This window comes from Aspergillus oryzae, chromosome 1 (assembly GCF_000184455.2).
Source record: "Aspergillus oryzae RIB40 DNA, chromosome 1".
NCBI classification, from domain to species: Eukaryota; Fungi; Ascomycota; class Eurotiomycetes; order Eurotiales; family Aspergillaceae; genus Aspergillus; species Aspergillus oryzae.
This window is the reverse complement of record NC_036435.1, coordinates 580,935-598,991: the sequence shown is the minus strand read 5'-3', so window position 1 is coordinate 598,991 and position 18,057 is coordinate 580,935. Positions and strand designations below refer to the sequence as shown.

At 47.0% G+C, this 18,057-nt stretch overlaps 5 protein-coding genes across 5 annotated transcripts; 3 read left to right on the top strand and 2 right to left on the bottom strand.

The window, feature by feature from the left end:
• Positions 1-3,315: 3,315 nt before the first annotated feature.
• On the bottom strand, positions 3,316-5,178 carry AO090009000219 (isocitrate lyase 1; the record flags this gene model as incomplete). Its single annotated transcript, XM_001816660.3, has 5 exons — positions 3,316-3,676; positions 3,736-4,288; positions 4,362-4,704; positions 4,764-4,919; positions 4,975-5,178. 5 exons carry the CDS (start codon positions 5,176-5,178, stop codon positions 3,316-3,318), a joined length of 1,617 nt encoding a protein of 538 aa, XP_001816712.1.
• A 2,395-nt stretch (positions 5,179-7,573) lies between these two features.
• AO090009000218 (deubiquitinase OTU2) lies at positions 7,574-8,705 on the bottom strand (the record flags this gene model as incomplete). Its single annotated transcript, XM_023234268.1, has 2 exons — positions 7,574-7,641; positions 7,757-8,705. The coding sequence occupies 2 exons, from the start codon at positions 8,703-8,705 to the stop codon at positions 7,574-7,576; spliced, it is 1,017 nt and encodes a 338-aa protein (XP_023088564.1).
• Positions 8,706-9,348: 643 nt separating this feature from the next.
• Positions 9,349-10,322, top strand: AO090009000217 (short chain dehydrogenase/reductase family; the record flags this gene model as incomplete). Its single annotated transcript, XM_001816658.3, has 4 exons — positions 9,349-9,378; positions 9,434-9,668; positions 9,747-10,050; positions 10,103-10,322. The coding sequence occupies 4 exons, from the start codon at positions 9,349-9,351 to the stop codon at positions 10,320-10,322; spliced, it is 789 nt and encodes a 262-aa protein (XP_001816710.1).
• Positions 10,323-12,784: 2,462 nt separating this feature from the next.
• AO090009000216 (putative potassium uptake transporter) lies at positions 12,785-13,594 on the top strand (the record flags this gene model as incomplete). The annotated part of the gene is made up of 2 exons (XM_023234260.1): positions 12,785-12,816; positions 12,862-13,594. The coding sequence occupies 2 exons, from the start codon at positions 12,785-12,787 to the stop codon at positions 13,592-13,594; spliced, it is 765 nt and encodes a 254-aa protein (XP_023088563.1).
• Positions 13,595-15,042: 1,448 nt separating this feature from the next.
• On the top strand, positions 15,043-17,492 carry AO090009000215 (alpha,alpha-trehalase; the record flags this gene model as incomplete). The annotated part of the gene is made up of 5 exons (XM_001816656.3): positions 15,043-15,168; positions 15,232-15,304; positions 15,370-15,491; positions 15,557-17,298; positions 17,360-17,492. 5 exons carry the CDS (start codon positions 15,043-15,045, stop codon positions 17,490-17,492), a joined length of 2,196 nt encoding a protein of 731 aa, XP_001816708.1.
• Positions 17,493-18,057: the final 565 nt, after the last annotated feature.

Sequence of the window (18,057 nt, the reverse complement as noted above, 5' to 3'; positions counted from 1 at the left end):
TATTCTGTTTAGGTAAGGATCGGCATTGCGATCGACGGAACCTCGCAAGGAGTTCTCCATTGGGCGTCTGCTCCAAATCTCCGAAACCTCCTATGACAAGTACTCTCTTGACATACTCCACCATGTGGCATTTCTAGAAATTAAAAATAACTGTATATACATTTCAAATAATGATTCACTCAGCCAGGTCCAGGCCTCAACCTAATATAAGTTCGTTACTGTTCTCTCCAGGTGGACAGTACTCCGGAGTAGTGTCCGATGATACAAGTCAATCTGCTGTTAACAGTAACTATAGAAGATCAGTGTATCTGCAAGAAAAACCGAAAATTAACCTATTCAGGCCCTGTTAGATAGAACTCTATGAGATACTCATCGGGTGCAGTCTCAAGTCCGACAAGCAGTCGCTTATCTATCTATCTAAGGACTGGAGTGACAATCCCATCAGTCGAGACAGAAATCTGACTCCTCCTGCCTTAATAGGGCCTCATGGAGAACAACCCTAAACAAGTTCTTCACCCTAGACCTGTCAGAGAATCTCACTTGTGAAACAAGTCCTTGAGGTCTTTACTAGGTTAAGTTTTAACAAATTGATGTTTGTTATATCAAACTCCGAGCGGATGGCCTAAGTTTGATCACTTATCTAGAGGCTAGAGCCATACCAGAAGATTCTCCCGCCAATTCCAAGTGGCACGTCTGGTCGAGGCTGACGGCTGTTGATACCTCGTAGATGTTACCATGACTGGAAACCGGAAGAAGAGACAGCATCGCGTAATCAAACACTTTCTTCCGCAATCTTTCCTTTGGGGGGTAGGGGTCTCGCGTCCGCGGATCCCATTTTCGGAGGCCGCGGGTCAGGAAGACCAGACCCCAGAAGCCTTTTCGGTAGGTGGCGAGCATGGCAGGGCTGGATCTCCGGAATCTACTTGTCAAATTTAAGGTTCGACAAGTATTACAGTTGCGGGGGTGCGGGTGAGTGACTGAGAGATTGAAGCTATTGATTGTGAGAAGACTTTACTCCGTAAGCACATTTCATACTACGTTAGGTTTAATGCCGGAAGTGGGTGACCATGTGGAGGTCGCATGAATGGCTATGCCGGTTCGCTGGGTAGGCATAGTCGATCTTGGTTTCTGAAATGTAGACGGGGTTGTTCAGCCAGATTGACATACGGTTGGCCCTGATATCTTCGTGTATGACTTCGCTGGCACCTTGGGTTGAGCAATCACCATCTACAGCGTACTGACACAGACTGCTTTTTGAACTGGCTATAGAAGTCCTCCCAGGGGGAATGGCGAGCTGAAGGGACATTTACTGGCAGCCTTCAGTGCTATGAGGATATTTGCGAATGTGCTGATCCAGAATAACATGTTCAATAGGATTGAAAGGCAGTAGCAGGGTTAAGTAGGAGTCGTGTCTATAATGCTTGCGATGGTTATATTTCTCGGATCTAAGCTTGGGGAGTGGTGAACGAGGACGAGATAAATACTACGAGACTACGAGATGCCTCAGCTTACAAGACCCGTACTCCAACCGGGAACTATGCTAGGCCCACTGGCATCAATAGCCTTAGCTTCAGCGCCGCCAGTCTCCTTAGTGCTTACATTGTACACGCAGTGTGGACCACTACTTCCTAACTATCTATGTACATATGGATGTAACTTGTCAGGTGAGTTATCATGAGGCCCATTATATTCAAGGGACTGAAGTCTCCTTTCCAGTGTCTCCACCACGCACGTGGGGAACGATTTGCACCTGCTTAAATCAGGCCCGTACCTCGCTATATAAACTAGCGCTAGTTGAGGCTACATGGCTAGAACTTTAGGGTACTTAGGGCCCGTCCCTCTAGCCTCCGGCCCCGTCTACTAACTTAAGCACAACGGCGGTTAATCAGATCACTTTTAATGCCGAAACATTCAATTTGTCATTGTACTATGGTATGGGAAAGGAAGAAATGGTCACTGAATTGTGGTCGTGCTCTTTCCGGACATAGAAGACCCTAAAACTGTATATAGAATGAGATAGCTGCAGAAGCTCTAAGCAGAATCAAATCCCCCGCACATATACTTTCTGGTCAGTAATTATTCTTTATCTCAAAATCCATGCCATGAAACTGTACCGAGAGTACAGATTATTACTGTATGCCAGAGTATAAACCAATATACCGGATACAGAGTTACGGTGCCGTCGTAGCTATACTAATCACTTGGAACAAGTAAACGGAGTACTAATGTAGACGGCTGAAGTGCCATCACGGACTACCTTGAATTTGAAATCAGAGTAACATATAATCTCAATGCTTATTATTCCTACTATCTTAATATTGTCGATGTAGAGGATGAACCATATATTAAGTCCAGAAAGTTCTGATATCCCGAACGACATTTCATAGCATAGTCTCAAATAGTTCTATCTGAAAGCATCAACACCTTCAACAGCAAGGCCCAAATGGCCATTCCCACCCCTTCATATACTCAGCGACCAACAAGCAAAATTCATGACCAAACCCCTCGCCGTATAAGCGCATCAATGCGTTGCCCAGAGTTTATTCGTCTTCGGACTCCAGTAAATTGCAATGTGCTGGACACTGCTGGTGCATTAGAGGCTAACAAATATAGTCCTTGGTACTGTTCAAGTGTATAATCCCACTACGTAAAAAAAAATACCGCTTAGTTGCGGGTTGGAAAAGAGTTTGGTTTCACTGATGTATATATTCACGTGCGGGGGACTAGATTATAGGATCAATGGCAGGAGACGGCTAACCGCGGTACGCCTCGGGATTGGCAGAATTTTTGAACACATTTTGAGGTCGTTCATCGGATTGTGTTTTTTTTAGAGGGTCATTGGATTGGACTTGTCAACACTCAGAGTCTAATCTTAACTGGCTAGAATGAATAGACATAGATTGTATTATATTATATTCAATTATTACATTCATATAACCTGGTTTCATAGAGATAGAAGGGTGTACGGTTTTCCAGTAAAGGGCTGTTTTCGAGCTTTGAGGTCCAGGAGGCCTCACTAGCGCGGATTTCCTCAGACCGCCTTTCTTTTAACCATTGTCATTTCGGTATCCAAGGGTCTTTGTACAGTAGGTAGTATGGAATACCGCCAAGGATACTGATACTTTACTACTATCTACTTTTTACAAGGAATGAGATATTGCACGAATAAAAGAAGAATGCGATAACTAGATCATGCTATGAAAAACGATCCTTTTCATCAAGGAAGCTACAATCTATACATCAAAAACTCCTGGTGGGTACTCGAAGTCGGCTAAAAACAAAACAAAATCATCAAAAGCGGCTTGTGAGTTGAGCTCAGTGCTTGAACTGATCTTCCGTCACACCCTTGCCCATGGCCGCAGTGCTGCTCACACCGCCAGTGACCATCTTCAGGAGGTTATCCACATAATTGGCACCGCTCCATTTCTGGTGGGTAACCACATCGACTCCCTGCTCCATCTCCGGCTCTTGGACCAATTCACCATAGGCACGCATGCCCTGCTTGGAGTAGGCCTTGGCGAACTGGTCGGAAATGAGGGCTGTGGTGTGCAGACCAGCCAGGGTGATGAACTGCCAGCAGTAACCCAGAGCACCCAAGCGCTTGATGTACGTCTCCTGCTCATCGCGGGGCATGGCTTTCTTCCAGTTGAACGAGGGCGACAAGTTGTAGGCAAGTCTAGAAGTTCTTCGTTAGCACCCGATATCGTAGGTATCAATTGATGCCGGTCTACTTACTTTTGCTCGGGCCACACGGCGTGAATGCCTTCAGCAAACTCCTTAGCCTGGGCGTAGTCGGGGAGCTTGCTCTCCATCCAGATAAGGTCGGCGAATGGAGCATAAGCAAGACCACGGTTAATGGCACACTGGGTGCCACCCTGGAGCCGGTAGTAACCCTCACGGGTGCGAGGCGCATCCCAGTTGAAGTAGATGTCCTGTCCAGTGATGTTCTTGGCGATCGCGCGAGCTTCAAGGTTGCTCTTGCCCTTAGCAGCCTTCAGGTATTGATCAATGAGGGATTGCTTGTTAGAGTGGGCACCCTTGTTGATGGCCTCAATGACGGCATCGTTGAAAAGCTTCAGGCCAGCCTGAGCAACCCACTGGTCTTCGATAGCCTGAAGCTCGTCTCCCTGCTTTCCAGCTTGTTCGGCCGCCACCATGAGATCCACGAGAGGCTGGATGTTGGGGTTGGTCGAGCCGACGATGAAGGCATGGTCACGGTGATCGATGGTAGAGGTGATGAGAGTAGCAGCTTCGGCGTCGGTTCTGGCAATGGCAAGAAGATCGGTGCCTGGGGATAGTTAGTCGACAAGATCTTTTCTTAGTTCGCTTTTTAAAGCCACAATTAGGATAGGCACACGTACCCATGATATCTGCCTGCGCACGGATGGCGACCAAACGGTTGATGTGCTCGCTAATGGGCACAAGAACCTTTCCAGCCATGTGGCCACACTTCTTGGTACCAGGAGCTTGGTCCTCAATGTGAATACCAGCAGCACCGCGCTCAACAAACAGCTTGGTCAACTTCATAACCGCAGTCAAACCACCATGTCCAGTGTCAGCGTCAGCGATGATGGGACGCAGGTAGTCAATGTTTGCCACATTTCCGCGCTTCTCCTTGGGTGTCGTAATCCGTTCCTCACGCTGTTTCCGGTCATGGAACAGCTGGGCCATCCATAGCTGGTTTACCTTGTTTGGCACAGTGTTCTGGGACGATTAGTATGGGAGCTATTTAATCCGATGTGTTCAAATCGAGTGGAGCTTACCATGGGGTAGTCAGCAAGATCCGGAGACGGCTCATCGGTAGAGGAAGCAGTGGAAGAGCTCTGCCAGCCAGAGACATAGACGGTGTCAAGGTACTTTGCCATTTGGGTGACCATTGTGGGTTCGAGACAGCCGTAGGTGAAGCTAGCAACTTTGTTCTAAAACAATCGGATATTAGCTACTGTCCCGACTTGTTTCGACTTGAATACATACCTCGAAGTTGCTCTCCAGAATTTTCCAGAGCTTCTTGCTCTGGACATTCGAGGGGTACTCAATCTTCAGGTTTCCACGCTTGGCCACAATCTGCTCTGCAGAGAAAGGGCGCTTGGTGTGTCGCCATCTGGAATCGGTCCACCAGGCCTTGACGGCCTGGACGTCGTCCAAGTACTTCTTGTCCTCGTCCTCGAGAAAACCCATGGTGTTGAAGATAATAAGGAGCTTTTAAAGGGGAATAAATATAGAGAGAAATGCAATGATATAATACAGCAGGTACTAATGCAGTGGATATAGTCCCCTTGTCTGATCGGAATACTGATAATCAGAAAGAATGAAAATCAAGGGGGAGAGAAAGATTAAAAAGAGTCTGCTATTCAAAAGCTCTAAATGAATCACCAGGCCAAAGCCAAGGTACTTATTGAGTTGCACGCGCCATGAAAATGCGTCAGAGGGCTGACCTGTCGTCGGTAAACGCTCGGCTCAGCGGGACAAGAAGGAATGTCACAGAGCTCCGGCTTCGCGTCAACCGGGGAAAAGTTACCAGGATCTTCTGCAGTCACCATTGGACTAGGTTTACCGTAAACTAAATTCACAAGCCAATGCCGATAATCGGGCATGGTGACTGGTGCTGCGTTCGGAAGAGAGGATCGAGACTTTGGGAAGATCCTCGGTCTAATGGACCTCTGATGCATTCGCCACTATGAGTATCTGCACGCCTAATAATTCAATAACCCTAATAGGAGTGGCCCTAAAATCGCTGACCGGGCATTGAGTCATACCTGTATAGCAGATAATACCCTTTTTCTGTAGCAATTGATCACTTTGTTCGAGATACACGGCGGAATGAATCTCAAACGTTCTGAATTACTCTAGTATAAAGAAAGTTAAAATGACGTCGGAACATGTGCTTATTCTGGATGACCGTACGTGACAATACGTACCAGACAAAAGTATATCCCACTATCGTAATCTCTCGTATGCTACATTACAGCTATTCTGAGTCATCAGAACTCCGGGGTAAAAACCTCACCCTTTTCTTTCTTCCCCACAACCGCGCATTAGTAACGGAGCAACAAGGATCATTTCAACGAGATTGGTCGCTGGCAGATTAGATCCGTGATACTTAACCTCCACGGATGACTTTGACATCAGTATTCTAGTCTACACTCCGCGGGTGTTGCGGAACTGACTTCCAAGTTCGATCTTGATACAGGCAATATCGGATTAGTCCCAGAGAGGCAAGAACCTCGGTAGTCAACTTACCAATCACAAGCGCCTGTGGTCTCACTCTTGAGATGCACGAGAATAGGCCTCGGGTAAATAAGGAGCCATTATCGTTTCGTTATCGACTCGATGAGTCTCTGCTGCAGGGATAATAGCCAATATACGGTATATAAATCTTCGGACGTTGACCGAAGAGCCAGATCACTTTTATACAGGAAGCGGGAGAGAGATGAGGTGCGACTGGGCGATGATGAGGGGGTTTCTGGTAAATCCCTCGTATAGAACGAATGATATAATTTGAAACCTGAAGTGCAGGTCGATGGCGAATTCACATGCTGGAATTAATATAGAGTCCATTTGTAGATGTCTTGGAACAGTACCCAATGCACCCACCCTAAATGCATGTGTCAATGTGATTTATCTTCATGGAGAATTAAATGTATGAAGTATCTGTCCGTATTCGGCGTGATACAGAGAGTACTCGAGGATGCTGCCTTATTAGAATCCCATGGAGCTTTACATCCTAGCACACGATCTATGTACGTCTGTGTCTTCACTTAAATCCTCGTCCAAGGCTTTCTTAGCACGGTGGCAATCTGTATACTCATACTGCTGGATATGAAAGTACCTATGTATCTAGATCATGGAGCCTATTGACATAGTGAGGGACTGATACTCGATGCGTCGCATATCATTCATGGCAGTCTTTCCTTGCTACTAATATCCATCTACCTTGCTAGTAAGCGCCCAGACATACCCCACAGGGCTGAGCACCATCGCACAGACCAATAGATGATGGTCTTCCACTACGTGTCTTCTGTGGTCTGGAATATATTCAAGCTTGCTAAGTCATAGACTTCTGGAAAAAGAACTTGTAAGGTTGAAAATCCACTCATTTTCAGCTTGATATCTTCCACAGGGTTGAGGACAGTGCCTGAATGTGTTCGTACAAGATACGGAGACAACCTGTTCTAGGATAGTATGCATGAGAATATTACGTTGAGTTTCCATGTCGGTGGACCGGTCTATGATGAAAACGCGTAATGATGCGTATCCTTCCTATGTGCGATGCTAATCCTCAAATGAGGGAAATGCTTTTGGTTACCCATGCCATGTTCGCGCATTGACTAGCCAATGCGCCCAAACTGGGTATTTCAACACATTCGCTTTTTCTGTGGGTATCGGTCGAGCCCCAAATACTTCTATAATCGAGCTATCGCCACCTGGCACGAGAGTTTATTTGGCAAAAGGCATGAGAAGCAACCCTAAATCGTCTGGAGAGAATCGTCCACATTGCCTATGGTCGATACGATCGGACCCTAACGAAGCCGGAAAACTAGAGGTCTCGGCGAGGAAGAACCCCAACAACGTACTACAGTGCCATAGGTGGCACGGCAAGGGGTATAAGTAGGGGAATTGAATCCTTGCTTGAAAGTGTACCTGATAAGGAAGAGGTTTAAAGCAGAACCCGAGTTTCGCGACGACGAAGGCTTTGATCGTACATAGACTTGCGTGTATGGCTGAGATCATTTCATAAGCGCATTATAATGCTCACCGAGACCGTACGTATGCCGATAGTAGGCCAACCAAATAACGCGTTTGCTCTTCTGTTCGTCATCATACTCTTGAGTATCACCTTCGATCTTTTCGATCCTTCCGTCACCTTGTATGACGTTGATTTCCACGCCATATGCCCTAGCAATCGCTAATAGCTCCAATTGCCCACCCCACTCTGCTGTAAGCTTGATCTTGCGTGTGTATAGTTCCACGGGCTCCTCCATGAAGGGCACAAAATCATCATGGTGCTCGTTTATGAAATCGGCCGTAACAGCCCTAACTGCTCTATAGCCATCGTGCTGAGGGGAAGCTACGGTATCAATGCGGGACTGAGTCGGGTTCTCAAGGATGATTCTTTTTGGGTCAGGTTTCAATCCCAGACCCAGCATTTCCAGCTGGTAGGCAATAGCGGAGTAGAGACAGTGCCCATCGGGCTTTATCTCAACCTGCTTCAACCCCAACCGTTTAAAAACACCATCCATGACCTCTTGTTCATCTCCACGATGATCCGTTTGTTTTGCAGCTTCTTCCGCGGCAATGGCAGACTGCGCCGCTTGCTCCGCGGCGCGACGTGCCAGACGAGCCTTTTGGCGATTTGGTTTCTTAGGTCGTGGTGAGGGGGCGGAGGACTCTGAGGTCGCTGAAGATGTATCTGGAGAATTATCTATCGAAGGAGGATTTTGTGAACTATCGGCATGGTCTTTCTGTGTTTTATCTTCTTCAGTTCCATTCAAACTGAGATCGTCGAGGTCGTCAACGGGCGGGGCAGGCTCGCCATTCAACTCTGCAATCTCGGCCTGGTGTCGTTCGGAAAGCTCCCTCTGAAGTCTCTCGCATTCTTCGTTAATTCCTCGGCGGGTCTTCTTCGTGGCAGATTTCTTCTTCTGAGTGATGCGTGCTTGGAGATCTTTTTGTTCCTTGCGGTGTTTTGCTAATAACTCCTCCATTATTGTTGCGAATATAGAGCAAAAGAGAATCTATCAGTCTAATTATAAATCAAGATAAGGAAAAGAGAAAAGAATTATGAAAAGAACGCAAGCTATGAAACTGTGGAAAATGTTGCTGTTGGTATGCCATCTCAAGATCTAACAGAACTGTTACAGCCCCGCAAACCCTTTGCTGGCTGCCCTAGATGGCATCCTAAAAAGGTATAGCGCATCGGATTTTAGGAACTGGTGGTGGTTCCATGCCAACTCGGTGGTGGCCATGATCAGATATCAAGATTCAAGTCCCAGGTTCAATATAATTTCTGATAAGATGTTCTTATAGTTTCACCCAGGGATTATCATGATTTTTGATTCTCTGGGCTGGCTAAGCCTGGCGTACATCCCAAACAATGTCAAAGATCGCATGAATGTTTCTCCTTTCCCGGACGGCGTAGTACAGCCTCGGTATCTTCCGTTCAGTAATCTCGGCCGTCGGATAGCTAGGAGCTAGAGTAGTAGTTATATGGCACGAAAGTCCATCTACTCCTGGATGTCCTTGACGTTAATCAGACTACATCCACATTAAAATTATACTGAACTCCATTCCCGTACAACAATCTGATACTTCATTAGTTGCCAATTTTTACTGTTTGGTGCTGCTATCATGGATTCCCAGAGCCTTTTCGACGTCAAGGTTAGCGATGAAACTCCGTGAAAGCACCTGGGTCCGTACTGAACGCTGTGTCTAGGGCAAAGTGGTGCTGGTCACCGGTGGAGCCAAGGGAATTGGTCGCATGATCTCTGAAGGATACGTAGCGAACGGTGCCACTGTTTACATCTCGTCTCGTGATGCCAAGGCCTGTGAGAAAGCCGTAAACGAGCTCAATGCGCTCGGCAAAGGAAAGGCTCACGCCATCCCCGCCGATTTTTACAAAGAGGAGGATGTTAAGAAATTAGCTGAGGAGCTTGGAAAGCGTGAGAGCAGTACGTTTCTGGCTAACGCCACCCAGAGATCGCATTCGGCTGGGCTGTCGTCTTAAAACTAACTAATTTACCAACCAGAGCTGCATGTTCTTGTGAACAACTCCGGATCGAACTGGGGTGCTCCTTACGATGAATATCCTTCCTCTGCTTGGACTAGGGTTCTCACTCTGAACCTCCACCGAGTCTTCGATCTGACGAGGCTTGTTACCCCCCTGCTGGAGAAGGCAGCTACTTCGGGCGACCCAGCCCGCATCATCAACATCGGTAGCATCGATGGTCTTCGAGTCCCAGCACTTGAGACGTTTGCTTATAGTGCTAGTAAGGCCGGCTTGCATCATTTGAGCCGAGTCCTTGCAAACCACCTTGGTAGAAGAAACATCACGTACGTGTTATTGCTGATTTGGTAAAACGCCTTCTAACTGAGTTACCTACAGATCAAATTCACTGGCTTGCGGGCCCTTTGAGAGTAAGATGATGGCTGCTACCCTTGAAACATATCGGGAGCAGATCGAAGGAAATATCCCACTGGGCCGTATTGGTACCCCCCAAGATGTGGCCGGTGCTTGCTTATTCCTGAGCAGTCGCGCTGGCTCGTATGTGAATGGAGCCACTATCACACTGGATGGTGGTAGCGCTATTGCTGCCAAGCTGTAAGATCTAGGCGAGTTGATGTAGTACATATCAAGAATATTGGTTCCACAATCCTGCGATGAGCAAGATAGCGTCCTGTTACAGAAGGTTTAACCTAAAATTCAACTTGCATATCTATTTATGAACCTTTTCTTTTCTTTTTCTCAAATCTGCACCTGCAGGATTATGTGCAATTTTCATGTAGATTAGACTTCCAGCCTGACACGTTTTTCTTAGCGGGTGCATACTAGTTTACTACTGGTATTCGTTAAGTGCTGAACCCTATTGACATCATCGAGCATCTACATCGCTCTGTGCGCATACTGTCATGACACAACAGTGTCAACTGAACGGCGCCACATATGCCATAACTGGCGGAAGATCGCGGGAAGTATCGCCAGGCTGCCCTCAACAGGGAAAAAGCATATTCATTTAGGATCGCAAGCCATCAGCCCTTCTGATATTAGGATCGACTCACGGATGACTTCGTTTTAAGCTGAAGTGTCAGGGTGGCTGTACGGAGTGTGCAGGCTATTTGTTTTGGTCTCGAAGAAAGTACTGGCCCAGAAAATTCCCTCTTATATTGCTAGCGATCATCCACTGGGGGTCGATCTAAACCATAGCGACGGATCGCGTGGGGTTGAGGCTCGCGGCGGCTGCAATTGGCTTGGATTAATCCCTCAATCTGATACTACTTACTTAATACAATTACTTGGTGCGTTTCACGTGAGCAGTCATATTATTTGATTTTAATATAGATCTATATGCTATTTAAACCTCAAGACCTCGAAGAATTACCCATGGCCCTGTGCTGCGCTTTTGGATGCAGCAGCTTCACCCCTAACGATTCTAGCCCCAGTGTGCCCTAAATATCGACCGTTCCAACATATGATCAATTGCTATCAGTCAACATGTGGAAGCCACCGGTGAACTTCATCACCTTGCATTGTATGTCGAAAGATTTCGAATGTATTTTTGAACAGTACTGACTTGCTTGCTCACGAGCGTAGATACATACATCATTCTCTGCAGTCTATTGGGGATAATCATACTTTATCCCTGTGGCAATTTGAGAGCGATCGATGCATTCTTTTTCGGAGTCAGCTCTGCCACAGTATCAGGGCTTAATGTGTTGGTCTGACCGTCTCCTATCATCTTTGAAGAATTATCACGGACACGAATGTCGCTGAGCAACTTTTCGTTCAGTGTCGATTTAAAAGACCTAAAAACATACCAGCAGTTATTTTTATATTTCATTCCCACCATTTGCAACATGTGCTTCACCAATATCCTTGTGGTAATCGTGCGACTCTATTGGTTTGAGAAGCGTTTGAGAGAGACAGGTACTTAACTGGCTCTTTGGTACTCATATCGGGGCTGTACTGAAGCAAATCATCTGATAGCTCCCACTGCATTTCGCCCAAGCTCACGTTCAGTAACTTCCAAGGAGTATGACTATGACCAGGAGGCACAACCCAGGAAACTGAATACAATTCGAGTCCGGGACCCGGAACAGACCGCCGGAGAGAAGATCAATGCGGAAAACGAGCACTTGGCAGACTCGAGCAAAAGCCAGACAGTGCCAGAAGAGTACGTGGGAACCCATCCTTACATTCTGTTTATAGCCTTCAGTGTGAAGCTTACTAAAATTCTGATTTTACAAGTAGACTAACTGAATCGAAGCCTCCAGATGGCCCGGACCTAGATGCTATTCAGCTAACTAACCGTCGTATCTCCTTTGCGGACAACAACAAGGCTCTATACATTCCTTCTCCACGGGAGCGCGATAGAGGTATGCAATCTTACTTTTGCCCTGGACATCAAATTAATGCTAATGAAATAAAGGCCAACCTATAGTAGAGGTAGACGAAAGAGCAGCCAAGGATGGTATGTGAGCTTGTTCCTTTTACTCAACAGGAACGACAGACAAATAGCTCATTGACCCCAGAAATTTCGGAATATGCCGAAAATGACGACGCCAAGTCAGAGATTCGCCGCCGATTAAGGGATACTTCCAACCCGCTCGAACGTGTTGCTTCCTCCCTGTTTGTGCTCGGTTCACAGCCAAGCAGGACTCAAGGCTCACAACTTCGCGAAGCTGTCTCCCTATCTAAGAGCTCGAACCTTCCCAGTATTTCAGCAGAAGCGACTCTCGGCAGGAATTCAAAATTCTATAACCTGACTGCTGAAGACCGGGAAAGACTGGGAGGTATAGAGTATCGGGCTCTTAAGATGTTATTAAAGACCGTTCTAGGTACCGATATTGCCATCAAAGCTATCAGGTGAATTAAGACTAACTCCAACGGTAGGGTACTTTTTCGGTCTCCACATAATTGGTGCAATATGTCTAGTGGGTTGGATACAGTATGCTGGTCCTAAGTACCGGGAGTACCTAAAGGAATGTGGGCAGAATCATATATGGTGGTAAGTGCATCACCGAGCAGTATCATACTTCATATTGCCGATCGGGATTATACCTGTGAATAATGGGACAATTTCAAGCATCCTTGGCAGTGCGGTAGGTAGATTGGAGCTGAGCGTATACTCATTTGTTCACTCTTAGGGCGTTCTATGCGGCGCAAACGATGGCAAACAATCTGGGTTTCACCCTCACCCCAGACTCAATGGTTAGCTTCCAAGACGCAACTTTTCCCATGCTGATTATGACATTCTTGGCATATGCTGGGAACAATCTCTACCCCGTTTTTCTGCGTCTCATTATTTGGACTACATACAGATGTACTCCAAAGAACTCGTCACTTAGAGAGCCCCTGGATTACCTCTTGAAGTATCCTCGTCGGTGCTATACGCTGCTTTTCCGTAGCAAACCAACTTGGGTTCTCTTTGGGATTATCTTCGTCTTGAACTTCGTCGATGTTCTCTTGATCGTTGTGTTGGATCTGCATAACCCCGCTGTCAACACCCTGCCCGGGGGACCGCGGGTGCTGGCCGCCATCTTCCAGGCAGCATCAGCACGGCATACGGGGACGTCGAGTTTCAACCTCGCCGATGTAAACCCAGCCGTCCAATTCAGCCTACTAGTCATGATGTATATCTCTGTATTCCCTATCGCCATTAGTATGCGTGCGTCCAATACCTACGAAGAACGTTCACTTGGATTGTTTTCCAGTGACGGTGAGGTCGTCGACGAGAGCAACACTACGAATTACGTCCTGTCCCACGTGCGGAACCAACTCAGCTTCGATCTGTGGTACATTTTTCTTGGGATATTTTGTATCTGCGTTGCCGAATCAAACAGAATCATGAACCCTTCTGAGCCGGTGAGGTCGTCTTGAATATTCAGCCACAGAGCCGAGGTTAATAAAGAACAGGGACTCACCGTCTTTGCGATATTCTTTGAGGCTATTTCTGCATAGTAAGCTACTGGCCCTTGAAACCACTCTAGAGTGGTGTTAACGTTTCATAGCGCCAATGTCGGCCTCAGCTTAGGGTATCCAGGGGTCAGTACTTCTTTAAGCGGACAGCTGTCGACCTTCAGTAAAGTCGTTGTCTGCCTTTTGATGATTCGAGGAAAGAACCGCGGACTGCCCTATCAGTTAGATCGGGCTATTCGTCTTCCCAACGAACGCCTGGTTGACGATCAAGTAGATTCTGAGTCGGATAATCTGTATACGGACGGAAAATTGGATCCGTTGGACATCCGAGACCTGAAAGTGAAACGGCATCACACCAAATAGCATCGGTTTTGAATCACACGATTATACATCGCCCGAATAGACCCCTATACATGTTTTTAAGTGAATGGAACCTGTAATAGACAGCAGAAAATTACCACTTGGTGACCTATGGTACCCCTCATTTGACAATCAAGCGATGAAACCTGGCTAGTGTATGGAAAGCACTTAGTAAAGGAAATGTACTGTGTAAGGTAACCCAAGGGAGGATAAAGAAATTCGACAGATAAGACTAAAGGAGCGCGTGATGTCGCCTGACTCCAATAGTGCTGGATCTATTAAGCAGCGCGAAACTTTGAGAGGCCGAGATAAGAATGAATGACAGATAATAAAATGATCGTGCCCGTTGGGGGGAATTGGCCGTGCGAATATCAGCTGCCCCAATGAATATTAATAAATGGAAGAAAGCTTCTGTCCTTTATTTTTTATGGGTCGGTGGAGCGATGACATTAGTTATGCCGTCATAACCTTTCGGTTGGCACTGCTGCTCTGTTGGTTGAACAATACATTTTTTTTTCTGGAAGACATAGATTGGATATCCTTTTTAAAATCTTCACGAGTAAGGAGGAGCACGTTTCTTACTGTTTTGATCATTTCTACACCGCTATCTCTTGGAAAAAGCAAAGGGGGAAAAAAGTCGTCCCACGGAGGAAAGATTCTCGAATAGATTTCAATAGATTCATTCCTTAGTGTTGTGACGTCGCGGGACCCATTTTAATCCTACTAAAAAAGGATGCCAACAATCGCACTAGAACTGTGGCCAATTCTGCGAAGAGATGGCTATGAATAGTTCTTTATTCTTAAATCAATCGCCTTCACCTTCAACTTCTTTGTCCAACTCTCTGCTATACCGGTACCAGTTACCATCCAAATTCTCCAACGAACCGCTGAACACCGCCTAAACGCCACATTACCGACCTTGCGTGCCCATTGGTTTCGCTCCGCCAGCATCCTTGTTCTCCCGAAACCTTTCCTCTACTTTTTTTTAAACCCCCGGATTCCCTTCGATCTCTTCCCTATCCTTCTATCCTCCCGGAAATCTTCAGACGATGAGCTCGTCAAATGGGACCCACCGCAGACAGGAGTCCATAGACCCTTTTTCTCATCCCGACGTCTATTATGGTGACGAGGAAGCCAACGCGCGCATTAAGGATCGCAGACGTGCCTTCTCAACGGTGAGTAGGGAACCCCGGAGAAGGCCAACAATGTCAACTAATCATCCCTGGTGTGTACGACAGAACCTGAACCAGTTCAATCGCCAGGATATCCAGAATTTCCTTGGTGGAATTCCGGCAAGAAGAGGAAGTCACGGTAGGTGTTTTTTCGCCTATCTGTAGCGATCGCGAGTCAGGTATACTGACGCACGTGGTCAACAGATGAGATTTCGGCTCAACCCCGCAAATTCCTTATCGATGTCGAACAAACACTGGAGAGCCTCCTAGAAAGAGAGGATACGGACAGGAACATGCAGATAACCATCGAGGATGTAGGACCCAAGGTGCGTGGATTCGTGGTTCTTTCAGCCCCTCTTCCCCGCCAGGCCAACACTAAACTGTGAAATAGGTGCTTTCCCTCGGGACCGCAGCTTCTTCCGGATACAATAAATTCGATGTGCGAGGAACGTACATGCTCTCCAACCTTCTGCAAGAACTTACCATCGCTAAGGACTATGGCCGGAAAGTCATTGTCCTTGATGAGGCTCGTCTGAGCGAGAACCCAGTCGCGCGTCTCTCCCGTCTCATTAAGAATTCTTTCTGGAACGCCCTGACTCGTCGGATCGATGGGTCCAATATTGAGGTAGCGGGCCGAGATCCCAAGGACTGGACAGACGACCCACGACCCCGTATTTACATCCCGCCGGGCGCTCCAGAGCAGGTGGAGTATTATAGAGGGATCGCTGAGGCGCACCCGGAACTCCGTCTGGATGTGCAGGTGCTGGACTCGGAGATCACTCCAGAGTTCGTGAAGGATCTCAACAGTAAACCCGGTCTTCTCGCCTTGGCAATGGAGAAGAAGTACGATGAGACTACCCAGAAAACCGAATACTCCGGGGTGCCATTTGTGGTTCCCGGAGGACGGTTCAATGAATTGTATGGGTGGGACAGTTATATGGAGTCTCTGGGGCTGTTGGTCAGCAACAGAGTAGATTTAGCGAAGTCCATGGTGATCAACTTCTGTTTCTGTATTAAACACTATGGAAAGATCCTGAATGCCAACCGATCCTATTACCTGCTACGTTCCCAGCCGCCATTCTTGACTGATATGGCTCTGAGAGTGTATGAGCGGATTAAGGGCGAACCCGATGCTCTGGAGTTCCTGCGGACCTCGATACTCGCTGCGATCAAGGAATACTACAGTGTCTGGACCGCCGAGCCGCGGTTTGATCCAGTTTCTGGTCTGTCGCGGTATCGCCCTGAAGGGTTGGGCGTACCGCCAGAAACGGAACCAACGCATTTCCTCCATCTACTAACACCCTATGCTGAGAAGCATGGCATGAAATTTGATGACTTCGTTCAAGCATACAATAACGGCATCGTTAAGGAGCCGGAGCTTGACGAGTACTTTTTGCATGATAGGGCTGTCCGAGAATCTGGTCACGATACAAGCTACCGTTTGGAGAGAGTTTGTGCCAATATTGCTACGGTTGATTTGAACTCTCTCCTTTACAAATACGAGGTGGACATTGCTCGTATAATCCGGACTTATTTCAAGGACAGACTAGAGATCCCCCCTGAGTTCCGTACTGAACAGTCGAAGGATATTGCAAGCGAATCTTCATCTGTATGGGACCGCAGAGCTAGAAGAAGAAAAATGAGAATGGATGCCTATTTGTGGGACGAAGAAAAGGGGATGTACTTCGACTACGACACAGCTAAGCAAGAGCGAACCTCTTATGAGAGCGCCACAACCTTCTGGACAATGTGGGCAGGTCTCGCCACCCCTCACCAAGCGTCGGAGTTGGTCAGCAAGGCCCTACCAAAGCTTGAGGCCTACGGTGGTCTGCTTTCAGGTACTGAAGAATCGCGTGGTATTATCAGTTTAGACCGGCCGAACCGGCAGTGGGACTTTCCCTATGGATGGGCCCCGCAGCAGATGCTGGCATGGACGGGCCTGCTCCGCTACGGCTACCAGGAGGAAGCCGAGCGACTAGCATACAAGTGGCTATACATGATCACCAAAGCTTTTGTTGACTTCAACGGTGTTGTCGTCGAGAAGTATGACGTCACTCGACCTATTGACCCGCATCGGGTCGATGCTGAATATGGAAACCAAGGTGTAGATTTCAAGGGTGCACCTCGTGAAGGGTAAGACCTGTCTTGTCTTCAATGCTCTCGATAAACATATACTAACAGAGTCTATTTCTAGGTTCGGTTGGGTCAACGCCAGCTTTGTCTATGGGCTGGAGATACTTAACGCTCACCAGCGACGTGCCCTTGGAGCCATAACTCCATACGAGACCTACATCAAAGCTGTAGCAATCCAGAACGACAGTGACTAGGTTACTACGATTTAGATGTTGCATGAGGCACGTGTTTTGCTCTTTCTTTTGATATATTTGGCGGTCGTCATTGCTTGTGAAGGACCAGAAAAGACGGGTTCTGGACTCGGCAACAAGATTACACAGTTGCAATTACATATAGTGCGGTCTCTTTCACACTTCCCTTTTCATTACTCTTTCTGATTGAATTCATTTCTTTGGGGTTAAAGAAAAGAAAAGGGATGGGAATAGAAATTGGCTTACTCCTTATATTTGAGGGTACTTTGACGAGCTATGATCCAGCTACGAATGATACAGGCGCCACTTTTTTGTTTTTAGCTTGGCGATTTTGACTTTTATATATATTGTGTCTAGCAACCGTTTAATGAAGCCTTTTAGGGGGGTTCTCCTTCTTTTCCAACATGCGATAATCCTGCTCGAGTGACAGGCCCAACTCTTGGCTTTGAGATAAAAGACATACTAAGTCATGACTGTTTCAATATCAAACTTATAGCGTACAACACTGTTGACCGGCTGCTAAAAGCCAGGCCCTAATACAAATAAACTCCTAGACACACAAAATAAC